At 49.1% G+C, this 16,055-nt stretch overlaps 1 protein-coding gene across 2 annotated transcripts; it reads right to left on the bottom strand.

Moving 5' to 3' along the window:
* Window positions 1-4,872: 4,872 nt before the first annotated feature.
* LOC120712789 (OVARIAN TUMOR DOMAIN-containing deubiquitinating enzyme 4-like) lies at window positions 4,873-9,513 on the bottom strand. Of its 2 annotated transcripts, none has more exons than XM_039998668.1 (7): window positions 9,175-9,513; window positions 8,040-8,518; window positions 7,776-7,897; window positions 7,570-7,610; window positions 7,358-7,456; window positions 6,829-7,026; window positions 4,873-5,060 (listed from the first exon to the last, which is right to left on the bottom strand). In XM_039998668.1, the coding sequence occupies exons 2-6, from the start codon at window positions 8,494-8,496 to the stop codon at window positions 6,855-6,857; spliced, it is 891 nt and encodes a 296-aa protein (XP_039854602.1). In that variant the 5' UTR covers window positions 8,497-8,518; window positions 9,175-9,513; the 3' UTR covers window positions 4,873-5,060; window positions 6,829-6,854. The 2 variants fall into 2 exon arrangements, with proteins under 2 accessions (XP_039854602.1, XP_039854603.1); XM_039998669.1 differs by lacking the exon at window positions 9,175-9,513 and adding an exon at window positions 8,615-9,142.
* Between the last annotated feature and the right edge of the window lie 6,542 nt (window positions 9,514-16,055).

Raw genomic sequence — 16,055 nt, 5'->3', positions numbered from 1 at the left:
GTGGCGACCGGTCTGACCGGTGCAGGCTACCGCCTCTGATCTGATTGGTGGGGTCCCAATCGGTCGTGCACTGGTCCTGAAACCTTGCTGAACATAAGCCTTCTGTGATCCTCCTCCCTGTGGTGAGATGGTGGGTATAGCATCGGATAACAATACATCCAAATTCCTTCATGCCCCCATGTAGGACAAGAAAAACCCGATGCCGGTGACGCCCATGACGTAGCACCATACACCTTCTGAGGAGGCAGCATGGTAGTGCTATCACCCCTACGCTTGCTGGATTCTCCCCTAGGAAAAGAATGCTTGCCTTGACGCGGAGGTGAACTTGGTTGTTTTTTTAGTGGCCGATCTTTTGGAGCGGCCTTTGTGTACTTGTTCAGTAGCTGAGCAAAGATGAGCTTCTGCTTTTGTAAAACTCCCCTGCACCTTTAACTCATTAACCTTCCGAGTACCTCCTTCCGGGCGCTTAGACTTGAAAGTTCAGGGCCGACCTTTTGTCTGACCGGTCTGACCGGTTGAGGCAACCGGTCTGACCGGTTGTGCCTGGGCAGCAGGCCGACTCGTGTATCGTGAGGAACTCTCTTGCCCCCTGGGCCTTGAAGTTTTGACAGTGATCTTCAATGACTCCTTTCCATCAGGAGTTTTCTCCATCGTCGCTTCTCTAGCATGAATCTTGTCATTGATATTTTTCGGCCTTGGCTCACCAAGGATAACATTTTTTTTCCTTTTGCTCTTTCGGCTTGTTCTGGCCGAATGAGTACCTTGACATTATCCAAATCAATCGTATGGACAGGGAATGACGCCTTGTCATCTTTTACCTCATGCATTACCAATCGTCCTTCATTAACGGCCGATTGGATTTTCGACGAAAGATATTGCAATCATTAGTTGCATGAGAAAAAATATTTTGCCACTTGCAATATGCATGCCGGTTCAGTTCCTCAAGCGGCGGTATGACATGAGACAACTTGATGTTTCCGCTTCTAAGCAATTCATCAAATATACGATCACACTTAGAAACATCAAAAGTGAAACGAGCTTGTTCTTGCCGATTCTTTGGAATCGGCTTAAGCGATGAACAAGAATATGACTTAGCATCTGATGGCCATATGAATTCAGCAACATAAGCTTCCTTTTTTCTCATCGTCCGAATCAGATTTACAATCGACATGTATGGACCGATGAGTATTATGGGCATCTTTTGCGCTCTGGAGTCTAAATTCTAAACCCAAGACTTTCATGTGCAAATAATTAATAGTGTAGTACTCAAAGCCTTCGAGTTCTTTTTTCAAATAAGAACGCAAACCATCAAAAGGCAAATCAGCCAATTCCTTTTCAGAAACTGTTAAATTGAAGCATCGATTTTTTATATCTTTAAACCTTCGGAAGTAATCCGAAGCAGGCTCATCTTGGCCTTGCCTAACCGATGCCAAATCCGACAGTTTAGCTTCATTGTGCCCATTATAAAAACGATCATGAAACTTACGTTCCAACTGATTCCAAGATTGAATAGAATTCGGGGCCAATGAAAAAAACCAAGAAAAAGCGGTTCCAGTCAATGATAATGAAAATAAGCGAATTCGCAAAGCCTCATGGAAACTAGCTTTTTCCAGTTGTAAGATATATTGGTCAATGTGCTCCCAAGGTACTTTATTATCATCACCACTAAATTTCACAAAATCAGGAACACACCAACCAGCAGGAAAAGAAACTAAATCAAATTCAACAGGATATGGCTTTTGGTATAATGTAGAATTACCTATATCCACACCGAATTTAGTTTTCATCGCACTAGCCGGATCCTCTTTTAACCTAGCGGGATCGGCTTTGCATCTACCACTCGTGGATGCTTGTGCTACAGAAGTAAGACGATGTTCTATCGGATCATCTTGTACCATCGTCTGAACCGAACTTATCGGTGCATGCCCCCTAGAATTTCCATGTACATTAACAAGAATCAGTTCATGTGGAGGACCAGATTCTTGTGAAGGAGAAGGCTGCACATAATTTGTCATCTCATTGATTCGGCTAAGGTTTGCTGAGCAAGGAATTGACGTGTTTGGTGTAGATGTTACTGGGCTAACCACCATCGCACCGGTCTGACCGGTCTGTTGGACCGGTCTGACCGGTCTGTTGGACCGGTCTGACCGGTCCAGCCATATTCGGCTGTACCAGCTGCAATGGTGATGTTTGCCCTGCAAAATAGTTCATCGGCATGCCATATAGTGGTTCTTGAACAGATGCTGGCGTAGCCGATGAATTAGCAGTTTAGAAAGCACAATTATCATCTACGGATTTGTCTTTTTTCATGATATCTATTTGATCTTTTAAATCATTTATGGGCTTATATATATCAGCAATCTTCTGATCCATAATAGATGATAATTGCCTAAACAAGTCGGAAGACGAAGTGCTTACATTGTTTATTACCTCGACTTGCTTATTCTTGAGCGTGAAGGAGGGCATCACAAATTCTTGAACCATCGTGACCTGACCTTGCTGATTTTTCTTGAATCCCTTCAAGAATTGTGCTTTGAAGTGCTCCCTGACCACCAAGTACTCTTGGCGCTCCTCCTCGCTGAGTTCCTCGATAGATGTGGAGTGTTGCCTTCGTCGAGGTCGGTGATGACACCCATCTTCTTTGAGAACTAGATTAGATCGGTTTAAAAACCAGATTAATCTGTCCCCAGCGGAGTCGCCAAAAAGTGTGTTGACACTAATTTGCGCCAACACACTCGAATGTGCTAGAACGCGCGTTGATCGTCGACATGATCTTCACCAACGGGCTCCCTGCGCACAGACCGGTCAGACCGGTTATGGCGACCAGTCAGACCGGTTCTACAGAGAACGCCGCGAAGACCTAAAACCTCGAGCTCGGGAGGGACCCCGTCTGAGCTCGTGGATCTAGGGTTGCTCTGAGGTCGGCAGGCTACTCAGAATGCCATCGAACTCCATGGAGACGAGCGAAGAACAGCAGATGAGATTGGAAAAGTTATGGTTTAGAGATAAAAAGTAAAGGATAAATGTGTGAATCGATTGGGATTACCCTCAATCGGCCGTGTCCCTTCATATATATAGAGTGGGGAGGTCTGTACCCGTTAGAAGTTGGAACCCTATCAAATCTCGTGTCAAAATACAACTCCTAACTCGGATTGGGCGTTTCGGACCGGTCTGACCGGTCTCTGGACCGGTCAGACCGGTCAGACCGGGGTGCAGGTCTTCCGGGAGGCATAACTCCCTATCCGGACTCCAAATTGGACGTTCTATATATGCATTTCGATCGTCTCGACGAGATCTACGCAATGGTGTAGTCCATTTGGCAATTTGATAAACTTATCTAGACCGTTCTGACCGATTTAGAAGAGAGGTCTGACCGGTCTGTCCAGATTGTCCAGAAAACCTGAATCGTGCCGATTTTGGGTGTCAACACTCTCTCTGCCCCACAGTGCGCGCTAGTGCCGTGCGTCTGGCGGGAGACGAGGGGGACCTCCTGGGCCCGACGGGCCAGCGGCTTGCCGGAGCATTGGCAGGCGGCTCACCTTTAGTTTAGCTGCAAAATCTCTCTCTCCAAACTTCACTATTCATCTATCACATCAATTTTTTTGTCTCATGCATGGAGAATTAAATGTAGGTAAATAAAAAAACTAATTGCATAATTTTGATGTATATTGCGAGACGAATCTTTTGAGCTTAGTTAGCCTATAATAAAACAATATTTATCATAAACAAATAAAAAATGCTACAGTATACTATAATATCCGATGTGACCCTTTTTACCGTTTTTCGCGGATCTAAACACAGCCTTAATTACGGAGTACTAGCCTCCGCATCGCAGGACAAACTGGGGCTGTGCTTTGTTGCGCGGCAAAGCTTCTCAACAGGTAGGACACAACAGCTCGGCTCCGCCCCGTTGGGCCTTTCCAGGACGGACCCCCAATCCCCCATCGTGCGTCGAGGAGGTGGAGACTCGTTGGGCCGCCGGACCAAAGGACAACTGATCAACGCTAACGATCTCGGCGCCGCAACGTTCTGTCCGACACCACATCAAACTGAAAAATGAACTTGTGGTGACTGGTGTGGGAGCGGAAAACGATCGCCGGAAACGAGAACGATGAATCAGGGTCTGTTTAGTTCATTTTGCAAAAAAAATTTACAAAGGAATCTTGGTCATTTGAAGTACTAAATGAAGTCTATTTGCAAAAATTTTTGCATCGATGGGTTGTAAATCGCGAGACGAATCTAATGACGCTAATTAATCCATGTTTAATTAATAATTAGCAGATGGTTACTGTAGCACCACTGTTGCAAATCATGGATTAAGTAGGCTCATTAGATTCGTCTCGCGATTTACAGCCCATCCATGCAAAAAGTTTTGTAAATAGACTTCATTTAGTGCTTCAAATTAGTAAGATTCCATTGTAAAATAATGTGTTTACGACATTTTTGCGTTTTGTAAAAAACTAAACAGAGCCTCAGCCATACTGCCATAGCGTACTGGTAAGCACTCGGGAGGACACTTCATGTTACACAGATGACAGAGCCTACTACTATGAGCGCGGGGACCTTTCAGATCAGAATTCAGAAACAAAGATCAGGAATCGGTCACCTCTCTCTTCTCTACTACTACTAGGGATGTTGCCTTGCCGGGCGTTGCTTGACAGCTGCCCATCACGCTACCTGCTCTGTTCTTTCAGCAGCTTCGTTTCATAGGTTGTGTTTAGTTCCAAAATTTCTCTCCAAACTTCATTATTCACTTATCACATCAAATCTTTTGCTTCATGCATGGAGCATTAAATATAAGTAAATAAAAAAAATTAATTGCATAATTTTAATGTACACGACGAGATGAATCTTTTGAGCCTAGTTATGTCATAGTAGAACAACAATTACCATAAACAAACGAAAAATACTACAGTGTACTACAATGTCTAATGTGACCCTTTTTACCATTATTTTACGGAACACATGCACCCACCCACCATGTAGCATGTCGATCTGATGAACCTCTGCCCTGAAGGTGAAGCCGTTCCAGCAAACCAGATCCTTCTGCAGCCTTGCCTCTGCAAGAACAAAAAAAGTCTGACAGCCAGGTTTTACACGCATCCTTGCAGAAGATTGCACTGATGCATCAGAAAGATCTGATTTAACAGAGTGTTAAGATGATCCGCGGAATTGAAACGCTATTGTTTTTGGCTAACGATCCTAAGTTGCCTTTTCATTTTCGTAATATTTCATGGGAATGCCCATAAAAAAATTCATGGGAATAAAAGTCTATCATTGAGCTTGAGGATCGCACAGGGTTCTGTTGCCAATTCAATTCCAAGGCAACTCGTCGTCTGAGGTAGGCCTGCTAATGGGTTGGGTTGAAATGGATTTTATGGGGTGGGTTTTGAAATGGAGTGTGTTTGATGATTTAAAATGGGTTGTATTAGTTAATGGGGTGGGTCGGAGCGGGTTCCATATAAATGCGGGTTGAGGCGGGTTGAAATGAATACTTTTTACAAAATAGTATAACTATATATAAATGTGGGTCCCATGTGAGAGCTGGACTCTGAAATTAAAACCACGTGTTTATATTAGAAAATTTTATCGAAATTGACTGAATTTTGTTGGAGATGACTCAGTACGACTGGCAGCTATTTTGTGCAAAGCAGTGTGGCTAGAACTACCTGTGGGCCCCACATGAAGAGCCGGACCCTGGAATTAAAACCTCGCGTTCACACTATAAAATTTTATCGAAATTGACTGAAATTTGTTGGAGATGACTCAGTACGACTGGCAGCTACTCTGTGCAAAACAGCGTGGCTAGAACTACACGTGGGCTCCACATCAAGAGCCGGACCCTAGAATTAAAACCTCGCGTTCACACTATAAAATTTTATCGAAATTGACTGAAATTTGTTGGAGATGGCTCAGTACGACTGGCAGTTACTCTGTGCAAAGCAGCGTGGCTAGAACTACACGTGGGCTCCACATCAAGAGCCGGACCCTGCAATTAAAACCTCGCGTTCACACTATAAAATTTTATCGAAATTGACTGAAATTTTTAGAGATGAGTCAATATAACTGACAGATACTCTGTGCAAAGTAGTGTGGCTAGACATATATGTTGTCCCCACATTAAGTGTAGAACCACTAAATTCCTCTGTATAGTAGAACCCATGGGTTTTTATGGGTTACCCGCGTATAATGGGGCGGGTTGGTTAGAGTTGAGAAATTAACTAATTGGGTTGGGTGGGGTTGGCCGGTTGGGTATCTAAATATGTTAATTTTAGGTGGGGTTGAGTATGGTGCGAGTTCCGACCCATTAGCAGGGCTAGTCTGAGGTGTTCTTCACATGGTCATTCAAAGCAGGTGCGGGCATTGCTGGAAATCAAAGCATCCGTTATTGCGTACATATACATGCTGTCATGAGTTCTGACTTCTGGTGTACAACCAGTTACAGAACGACGAGTTCAGTTTTCAGGTTCAGGGCATACTATATAGTACTACATGGAAAAAGAATTTCTACGGTAGAAATTCAGACATTCAAACTTCAAAGCCTGCATAACAATAACATATTATAGTACGTATTTATGTCCAAGTATTGAATTCATCAGGTACTGGGGAAGTATTGAGTTATGCAGCAGCATTTCGGCTTGGTGAGTTGGTGCCATTTCAAGTTCTCATCAAAGCCATCTTCCACATTCACACATATGTACAGGTGTATATAGCTTGAGTGTTCAGTAAGTTGTATAAACACCGAGACAGCATTAGCAGCTCGCTCTTGCACTTTAGTAATAACTATTTACATATGAAGAACGGCAAAGATATCACCTCATGACTTACCTTTACAATTTTGAACTCAACAATTTCTACAGTTTCCGCTTTGAACCAATCTTTGCTGGAATCTGTAGAGCATCATAATGGCCAAAACCATGATACAAGACCTGGATTGGGTCCTCTTTTCCATACTGCTGACCATATTCCGCAATTGCTATCAGACCACCCGCATCTTCATCGCGCATGTAAACAGTTATTGGCATCCTGTGCACAAAGTAGTAGTGTATCATCAGAATTTATTCTAGTGACCATTATTTTAATCAACTGGTACTTGGGGTTGACAACGATACATGAGAATAGTGACAAAAAGAAACTGCATATCTTATATTGTATAAGGTGGCAGCATAGGAGGAAAATAGGAGATAGTTTTTTTTTCATACAATCAAGTAGAAAGCAAAGGGTACATATTTTTTCGTCTCAACACTATTCAACTTATGATGACACTGCACTGCAGCATTGATAGACATTTTAGACAGAGTTGGTAAACATAAATGTTAGGGATTGCTGGTATCAAAATACAAATACAGTTACTGACTGAAGAACATGGGAAGCCATGAACAATTCTGGTTCGCCTCCCCACACATGTGGCTCCCTAATATGCGATACATATGTATCAAAATCTCCCTCAACGAACCTGCAAAATTTTCGTAACAACATATGCAACAATTCAGCAATATATCAGCAGTGAGCACATATGATTCAGTTTCATTCTAGATACCGAGGAATAAAGAAAGTGTACCAACTAACCATTCAGTCTCTTCCCGCCTCTTCACAAATTCATCAGCGACCTATTCAATTAGAAGAAAAAAAACGAGCTAGATTATTTCAGGGGGTGACACTGACAATCAATAATAATATTAGAATTCCTTGTCTTTTCTCTAGCCTCCAAACTCCAAAGAATTTTGGGATGATCAGTCATCAAATATAACTACAGAAAAAAATCCATCTCATACCATCGCTCTCAATTCATCAGCTAGTTTTCTCTGCAGGTCTTCATTAGGTATGGGTTTCCCTGATCTAATACATGCACCATGAATCACAGAGCGGAATAAACACCTACCATCTCCAGGAATACCTGGGGGATTCATGTAAAGCACTCATAAGCAATGAGGCCAATGCCCATTATTCTATAAAACGAATTGTAAATATGAATTATACAAGGCACTGCATGATTCAAAAAAGAAAATTTTAAACCAAAAAATGTTGGCATTTCTCACCAGTGACAGAATAATCTGTGTACACTTTATTCCCATGAGTTAAACTGGTAGCTGACGATGAAGTTTCAGCATTGTCATTGATTCTAATGATAGGAACCTCAGCGCTTGCTAGTCCAGTAACCGAAAAACCAAAGCAAAGTCCACCAGCTACACCTCCAAGCTTCTGGTGCATACCTTTCCAGTTCCAGCCAATCCTCGACTTTTCGTGTGAAGGCATATCAAGCTTTATACTTAGACTACCCTCTCTGGTTGATAGTCCACAACGGAATTGTTGGCCCATCAAGCTTACAAAGTACTTTATACTTTGTGGTTGAGAAGATTTCACATGGTAAACGCTTGAAGGTGAGTGCGAGCATTTCCACAAGGCCATATTATGTGTGAAGCCTCCTTTGAACTGATTAGGATGGTAATGCATGCTTGATCGCCACAAACAGAGTGCAGATGAGTAGAGCCGCATCCAGGTAAAGCAGTACTAATAGCTGCATCATTATGAAGAAATGGTGTGTGAGGAATAGCACGGCAAGATATGGATGTTTTAGCCATGGAATACCAGAACATTCTCTGAACTAAAATACCTAGTCAAATTGAACCCATATTGTTCAAACAGATAGCACAGGCAGAGTTGGAAACAGTAATGCAGTGTCTTCAACCGTAACACTATACCCAAATGGCAACACATTGGTATTATCAAGACGACAAGGCCAACAAGGTTGTGTGGACTACATGACTTTGATAAAGAATTGGTACTAGTTACCGTCTTATATGATGGTTAGCTGCTAAACAACGCAAGATCCACAAGGTTATATTCTTTACTTGCCCTCAGTCTGGGGTAGTTAACTTATGCAAACTTTAGAGAGCAAAACATTGGAAGCAAGGGAAGCAGATTGCCGAAACAGTCGTTGAAATGACATCACATTCTCGGCTAATCCTTCACAACGAGAATAGCACAACCTCAACCGTGACTCAAGGGCATCCAATCCACAGTGCCAATCCATTACTGTAATCGGAAATGCAACAAACAGATGAACGAAACACAGTAGAATTGACGGACACTGCGGCGCGGACCGCGGAGTTAAGTCCCACCGTTTTCAGATTGCAGCCAGCCCAAATCAGCAGTAAGAAGAACATTCCGTACCTCCGAACTGAAGGAACCCAGAGAGAGAAACTCCGAACGCCGCAGGAGGCGCGGGAGGGGGCACGGCAACACCCTCGCGGCAAGATTAATCCACCGCCTTGCTTGTGCGGTTGGGAAGAGTGACAGAGGGGTGAAAGGAGGAGTGCTCCGACGAGACAGCCGCGACGAGCGGGTTTTGCTTCGAAGCCGGGGCAATGGCGAGAGCCGAGATGGGTGTCGGGGTCGGAAACAGTGATGGAGTTACGGCGAGCAGGGAATGGATGGAGGATGGAGGGTGTCACAGCACCGCGCCACCGCCGGCTCGGTGGGACGAAGCGGAAAGCGCAAGTTCCAGAGGATTCGCCAACAACCTACACGGAGTACGGACCACGGGGTGACGGGTCCACTTCGCAGATCGCAGCAAGATCCATGGGCCTGGCCCGTGAATCCGTGAAGCCTATGCTTGGGCCCAATTCTTGCCAATGCCCAAGGCCCAGATTTGATTATTGGGCCTAACAGATATAGTTGGGCCTAATCTTTGCCTATGCGGAAGGTCCCTGATTCGATGATTGTGCACCTCAGACGAGAAGACTGATGAATAGGAGCGGTGTCGATGTCCTGACCCGGGATCCGGATCCCAATTAGTAAATACTGTGTGTTTTCTCGTCCCAGATGTTGATGCAAGAGACAACACAATAACGCACGGGTTTATCCTGGTTCCGGCCGCGGGGCCGTACGTCCAGCAAGAGGGTGTGCGAGGGCACTGTATTATCTTGCACCCGGAGTGCTTGTAGTAGGGGGTACAAGCGAGGTGAGAGAGGGAGGGAGGCTCCCAAGTCTCTGCTAGAAGAGGAGTTGAGCGTGTCGAGTAGCGTTGTTGGGGCTAGAAGCGAGTATGTGCTCTGTGAGCGGTGTAATGCCTAGAGAGCCGACCGACCCCCTTAGTGGAAGCCCGCCTCCTCCTTTTATAGACACAAGGAGGGACGTGTACATGTATAGGGGATCGCGGAAGTCGTCGTTCCTCCCCGAGCTGTGGGGATACAACAGTCGAGTACTGTGGGAAGTACACAGTGGGGTATGGCGTCGGGCGTGGCGGTCGTCCTAGGCATCGTCCTTGACCTCGCGGAGATCGCGCCGGCGTCCTGCCAATCCCAGCAGGCGGCGTGGTCGTCGCTGTAGGGTGTACAGTCCTCCAGATGTGGCGCAGTGGCGTTCCGTGGGCCCTGCAGGTCAGGGTCTTGCGCGCTCCAGTAGTAACGGGGCACATGGCGACCCCGGACCCCCCTGGACAAAGTGCCGGCGTGCGCACTAAGGAGGTCAGAAGGTCGCGTGGAGGTCCCGGACCCCTCGACAGGCTCGTGGAGTGCCGCGCCGTCACGGGCTGCCCAAACCTTCGCCCTTCGACAGGTTTGAAGCCTGGCGCCCGACGCAGCTATAAATAGGGGTTGAGGGACTCCCTTTCCTCTCCAACTCCCCTGCTCCTACTTCTAGCATCACCTAAGTCTCGTAATGTTTTCCTTTGCCTTTCGTGACCGGCCCCCAGATGGGGCGGCCTGGCTTTTTAGGCTTCGGTGCTAGAAGAATGCTTGCGAGCGGCGGGGGAAAGCCGGAGAGGGCGTGCGCACCATCCCTCAGCTTCAGTGGGACTAGCAGAAGAGCATCGGGCCCGTGGGGTCCTGCTTCTACGATGTCCCCTAGCCTGAAGGGGGATGGAGACGCCTGACCATGGCGTTGGTGCCAGGTTTGGTGGCTGTTCTTCGCGTCGTCCCCCCCGGCAACAAGGTTGCTCTCGGGGAGACGGTGTGGAGGGTGATGTCCGCCAGCTTGACCCCCCCGCATAATCTTCGGTGGAGGAGATGCTAGAAGAAAGCTAGCGAGGAGAGCATCTCGCTGGACCCGTGTGGTCTGGGGGCCGTTCCTCGCATCCCTAGGGCTTGGTGCTTTTCTTCGTCGCTCGATCCTCCCCAAGACAGGGAAAATTGCCATGCAGGTGGCAACGTATTTGTACTTTTCGATGGCTTGGCGCCGGTAACCCTTTGTAATCTTTATTTTCATCGAGGAGGGTCCCTTTCTCCTTCACGGGGAGGATGATCAAGGGTATAGGGGTATACAGAGGGTTTCAGCCCTCGAATATGTGTGAAGTTTCCTTCGTGGGGGCGCGTTAGCGCACTCGCGGGTGTAGCCCCTGAGGCCTTGGAGGAGTGTTTGCATTCGTCCAAGGGCTATAAATGTCGCCCCGCTGGGTTGCTTCACTGGGGTGGCCGTCCAGCGTCTTTTTCAGCCGGCATCGGCACTCTTTCAGCCGCCCTCGGCATTATTAGTGCTGGTACAGCGACCCGACGTTCAGCTTAACCATCAGGCGGGCGTGCGTTAATAGTAGGGGATTTGGTTAGACACGCGGAACTTCACAATCGATAGTTATCCACTTATTCGTGGGTGCGGCCTAAGCCACGGAGTGCGAGGAGCCCCCGAGCCCAGGCCTGCGTGAAGGCGTTCAGGGGAACCCTCGACTTTGATTACGACCCTCGTCGCCCTTCTGCAGGGAGGAGGGGTGAAGCGCACCATGCTACCCATGCCCGGGCCGCGAGCTATGGCTGCTTCAGTGAGCTATTAGTGGGTAGTTCAAGCGGACGTCCGTGCCTCGTTCGATAAGGGTCGGCTCGTTGTCCATGGACACGTCACATAAAGCGCTTGCGAGGGTTCGCTAGGCGGGGCTCGGATCCGTTCGATAGGGTCCGAGGGCTCGATGCTCTCCCTCGATGGGATCCCCCTACTAGGCACCCTCGACTGGCCTTGAACACTGCGTAGGATGTCTCGAACTCCGCGTTCGAGGGTAGCTCGTATGGCAGATCCATGCAGTCCCTGACTTTGGCGATCTGGGGCGCCTGTCGAACCCTCGACGGGCCAGGCTTCGAACCCCTGATCAGTAAGGCCTCGGAATGTGATTCCTTCTAGGATAAAAAGCCCCCGGGAGGAATATTCCGTCAAAATTCGCGGACGGCGCGGAGTCGCGTGTCACGCGAGCGGGTTTTTCACCGGTCGTGAGCAACATGGCCCGATTCGCACGGTGCGGTGTGGGCGCGCCTTTTCAGGCATCTACCTCAGGCAGGCGAAGCGGCGTGGGTGGCGGCTGACGGATGGAACAGCGCAACAGTCACGCCGTGCCCGTCGGTTACCGTGCCGTGATTAATCCCGACTGCGCGCGTGGGAGACTCCGCGCCGTGGGACCCGGCCGTCAGTGACAGCAAAATCTACCGCATTCAATGCGGTGGATTCTGGCCGTGGCGGCGGACCCGTCCGTTACGGTGAATAAAAGCGAGGAGAAAGGGGTTGTTTTGGGCTCACCTGGCCATTTGCCTTCGCTTCTCCTGCCTTCTTCGCCTCCCCTGCCTTCTGAGCACGTAGCCGAGAGCGAGAGGAAGTAGAGGAAGGAAAGCGAGAGCGCACCTTAGCCACCGCAGAGGCTTGCCAACCCGCGTCCCCCTTGGTCTGAAGCAATGGCGGACGTCCAGGAGCCGTTGCCGTGGGGGAGATCCACCGCCACCGAGGCGGTTTTGGAGCGGCTAGTAGAGGACAGGCTGCTCCCGCTGAACCCCGACTCTGGGGCGCCGGCGTGGATCTCCCCGCGGCCGGAGGAGACAGAGCCGAATCCCCCCGCGGGCTACGTCGTGAGCCTCGTGAGGCTCCACGAGTGGGGATTCGGCGTTCCCGTGGGGCGATTCATGCGGGCATTGTGCGACTACTATGGAGCGGAGCTGCACAACTTCAGCCCAACTCCATCTCGCAGGCGGCGGTCTTTGTCGCCGTCTGCGAGAGATATTTAGGGATCGAGGCGCACTGGGATCTGTGGATCCACCTCTTCCGCGGCGAGCTCTTCGTCGAGCACGTGCGGAACCAAGCAAAGAGGTACGCGCGCGTAGGCGGTCTGACGCTCCACTTGCGCCCCAGCTGGAAGAATTTGTACATCTCCAACAAGATGACAACAAACAACGCCGGGTGGACTCGAGGGTGGTTCTACCTGCGCAACTTCAGCAGCAAGCTCCCGGCGTTCACCAACAGGGTGCTTCGGGAGAGGCCCGAGAAGTGGGACTGGGGGGTATCGCCCCCAGCACATCAAGCCAGGCTCAAGGCCCTCACCGACCCGCTGGAGCGCCTGGATCGAAGAGGGTTGACGGCGGCTGCCGTCATCGCGAATTTCCACCAGCAGAGGGTGATCCCTCTCATGGAGAGGGTCCTGCCGATCTTCAAGCTCACCCGCGGGGCCCGGGCCTCGGGCTCGAGGAGGTCGGTCGAGCTGCTCCCCCGGGACATCGCTGTCCGGAGGGCGAGGAGCGCGGTGGCAGAGTTCCCCAATGACCCCGAAGATCTTTGGAGGATCAAGATGCGCCCCGAGCCGGGGTACATTTCTCTGGTGAGTCTTGATTCCAGATTCGTTGTTGACTTGTGCTGTTCCTTTCCCCGCCTCCTGACTTCGACTTGGTTGTGTTTTGTAGGGGTTGAAGTGCCACCCCTCGAGGCCTCCGGTCCCGGAAGAACGCCAAATCAACCGCCTGCACGCAGAGGCGGTGAAGAAGCGGAAAAACACGGCGAAGGCGACGGCCGAGAGGAAGAGGAAGAGAAAAGAGAAGCATGACAAGGCATGCAAGATTGGACGCGCGGAGGGGAAACCACGTCCCGCCACGCCCGAATCCACGGACGACGAGGAGGAGGCCTCGGACACCGAGGTTCACCCCCCCGGGCGACGACGAGGCGGCGGCGGCGGGCGCGAGTTCCCCGCCGGTATATCAGGAGGATGGCGACGAGGCGCCAGCGACGGCGGAGCAGAGATCGCCCACGCCGGCGGCGGGACGAGGGTCACCCACGCCGGCGGTGGGTGGAGGATCGTCTGCGCCCGCGATAGAGCGGAGGTCGCCCCAGACAGCGACGGGCGAGGGGGTCCTGTAACGGCCCAGAGTTTTAAATAGCCAATTTAGAGTAATTAGAACCAAATTATGCATCATGTGCTTGAATTGCTTGAAAAAGGATCTTTTTGTAAATATAAAGGTTATATGTGTAATTATGATTTTATGCAAGGTCCTTTCTGTAGTTTATTGAATAGGGTGTGCAATTATAGCGTTTGTGGAGGGTGCTTTTGCAAAATTCAGTGCATTTATTGCTTGACTGGAATCTTTACAAATCAGCCCAATTTTTGAAGTGAAATTTCATTGAAAAAGTCAAGTTTCCTGGAATTCAAAATCCCTCTTATGATTTAAAAAGTAGCTCTTGAATCTTTCATCAAATAAATTTTTGCACAACATCAAAGTTGTAGATCTTGAAAATTTGAACAACTTTCATGTTGGGCACTTTTTCATTTGAGCTTTATTTTAAAAGTTACTGCTTGTTTACATTCTGGTCCCTGGATTTTTGGAAATTGTGTTTAGGTCCCTGTCTTCCTCCCCTGTCTGTCTCTCTGCTCTCTCTCACCGCCGACAGCGCCACGCCGCCCGCCGCCGCGCTGGGTCGCCCCCGGCCAAGTCCGACTTCGCCTCCACTTCACGTGGCGCCCCCGCAAGCTCCTAGACCCACTGTCCCCTCGCGCTGGAGCCTCCACCCCTCGCCACGCCACCCCGACGAGCCCAGAAGCTCCTCGCGGCTGCCACCTCGCCGCCGCCGTGGCTGGCCCTCTGTGGAACCCCGGGACTCTATCTCGCGCGCGCCTCAGCACCCCTGGAGACCCAGCATCGCAATCCACTCGCCCTCTCGCTCGCTCTCTACCCCAAACCCGCAGAACACCGCCGCCGCCCCGTGTGAACTCCGGCGAGCTCACCCTCGCCGTCGAACCGCGCCTCCGCAGCTCCTCCGCCCGCGCTGACCGCCTAGCGAGCTCTGCCGTGACCTCGCGCAGCTCTTAGGCCCCTTCTCCTCGCCCAAGCCTCACGGGAACCACCCCCGCCGCCGTGCGCAGAGCTCCGCCGCCACCTGCTCACCGTGGAGCTCATAGCTCCGGCCCTCCTCCGCCAAAATTAACCCTCCCATGAGCATCCTACACTCCTACCGGTGCTCACCATCTCGACCATAGCCGCCCAGTGCCACCGGAGTACCCCGCCGACGAGCGCCTTCGCCGCCGTCTCGCTGTCAACCGCCGCCCGCCCTCCTCCGACCCTCTCCCGACGCGCCACGGGCACCCAAGGGTGTGGCTCGGCCTCCTCTTCTTTTTCCCCAAGGTCTCCCTCGCCGCCGACGCCTCCCTTCGTCGGTTTTGGCCGGTCAACGTCGCTCCCCCTCTCTGACCTTTGCTAAGGGCCTCGGGTTGGAATTCGAAGAAGCCCAGGGGGCTGTCTGCAAACCCAAGACACATATGAATAGTGCCTTCAGGGACTTGTTTGTTAGGATTTGCTGTAAACTTTGAAATTCAGTATAAATTCATAGGAAATTCGTAAAATAGAAATTCTTGATGTTTTGGAATCCTCTTGAAGAGCTCTATACAGTAGAACCATAATATGTTAGGCTTTAGTTGCAAGTTTTTGTTGTAGATATTGATTTGTGTTACTAGGTATATAAATACTAGTTATTTAATCTTTTTCTTATCTGATGCTTGAAAGCTGGTCTTGCTATGAAATTTTTGGTGGTAGTTTACTCATGTGACACTAGTTTTGCTATAAAAATTTCATGATCAGTCCTCTTGTGTAGCTATTTATTTGATTTAAACCTTGTTTAGTAGTCTTTATTTATGGTAAATAGTTTGTGTTTGTAATAAATCATGAAAATATTTCTGCATGTTATTTTTGAGTAGTTTAGCTTAATCAGGGAGTTTGAGCTTTAGTTCATGGCTAGAACAGGAGTTAAAATTGAATCTTGCTAAATTGATGTCTGTTTTGTTTATTTTCTCAGAATTAATTTTGTGTAGATAAAATCATGAACAT

This window comes from Panicum virgatum, chromosome 6K (assembly GCF_016808335.1).
Source record: "Panicum virgatum strain AP13 chromosome 6K, P.virgatum_v5, whole genome shotgun sequence".
In the NCBI taxonomy this organism is placed as follows: Eukaryota; Viridiplantae; Streptophyta; class Magnoliopsida; order Poales; family Poaceae; genus Panicum; species Panicum virgatum.
This window is presented reverse-complemented; position numbering and strand designations above follow the sequence as displayed.

Coding starts and splice junctions, on each gene's coding strand:
- LOC120712789 (XM_039998668.1), bottom strand. CDS start 8,496: ATGCGGCTCTACTCATCTGCACTCTGTTTGTGGCGATCAAGCATGCAT. Junction 7,898..8,039: donor CACAGATTATTCTGTCACTG/GTGAGAAATGCC, acceptor TGAATCCCCCAG/GTATTCCTGGAGATGGTAGG. Junction 7,457..7,569: donor AGGCGGGAAGAGACTGAATG/GTTAGTTGGTAC, acceptor AAAATTTTGCAG/GTTCGTTGAGGGAGATTTTG.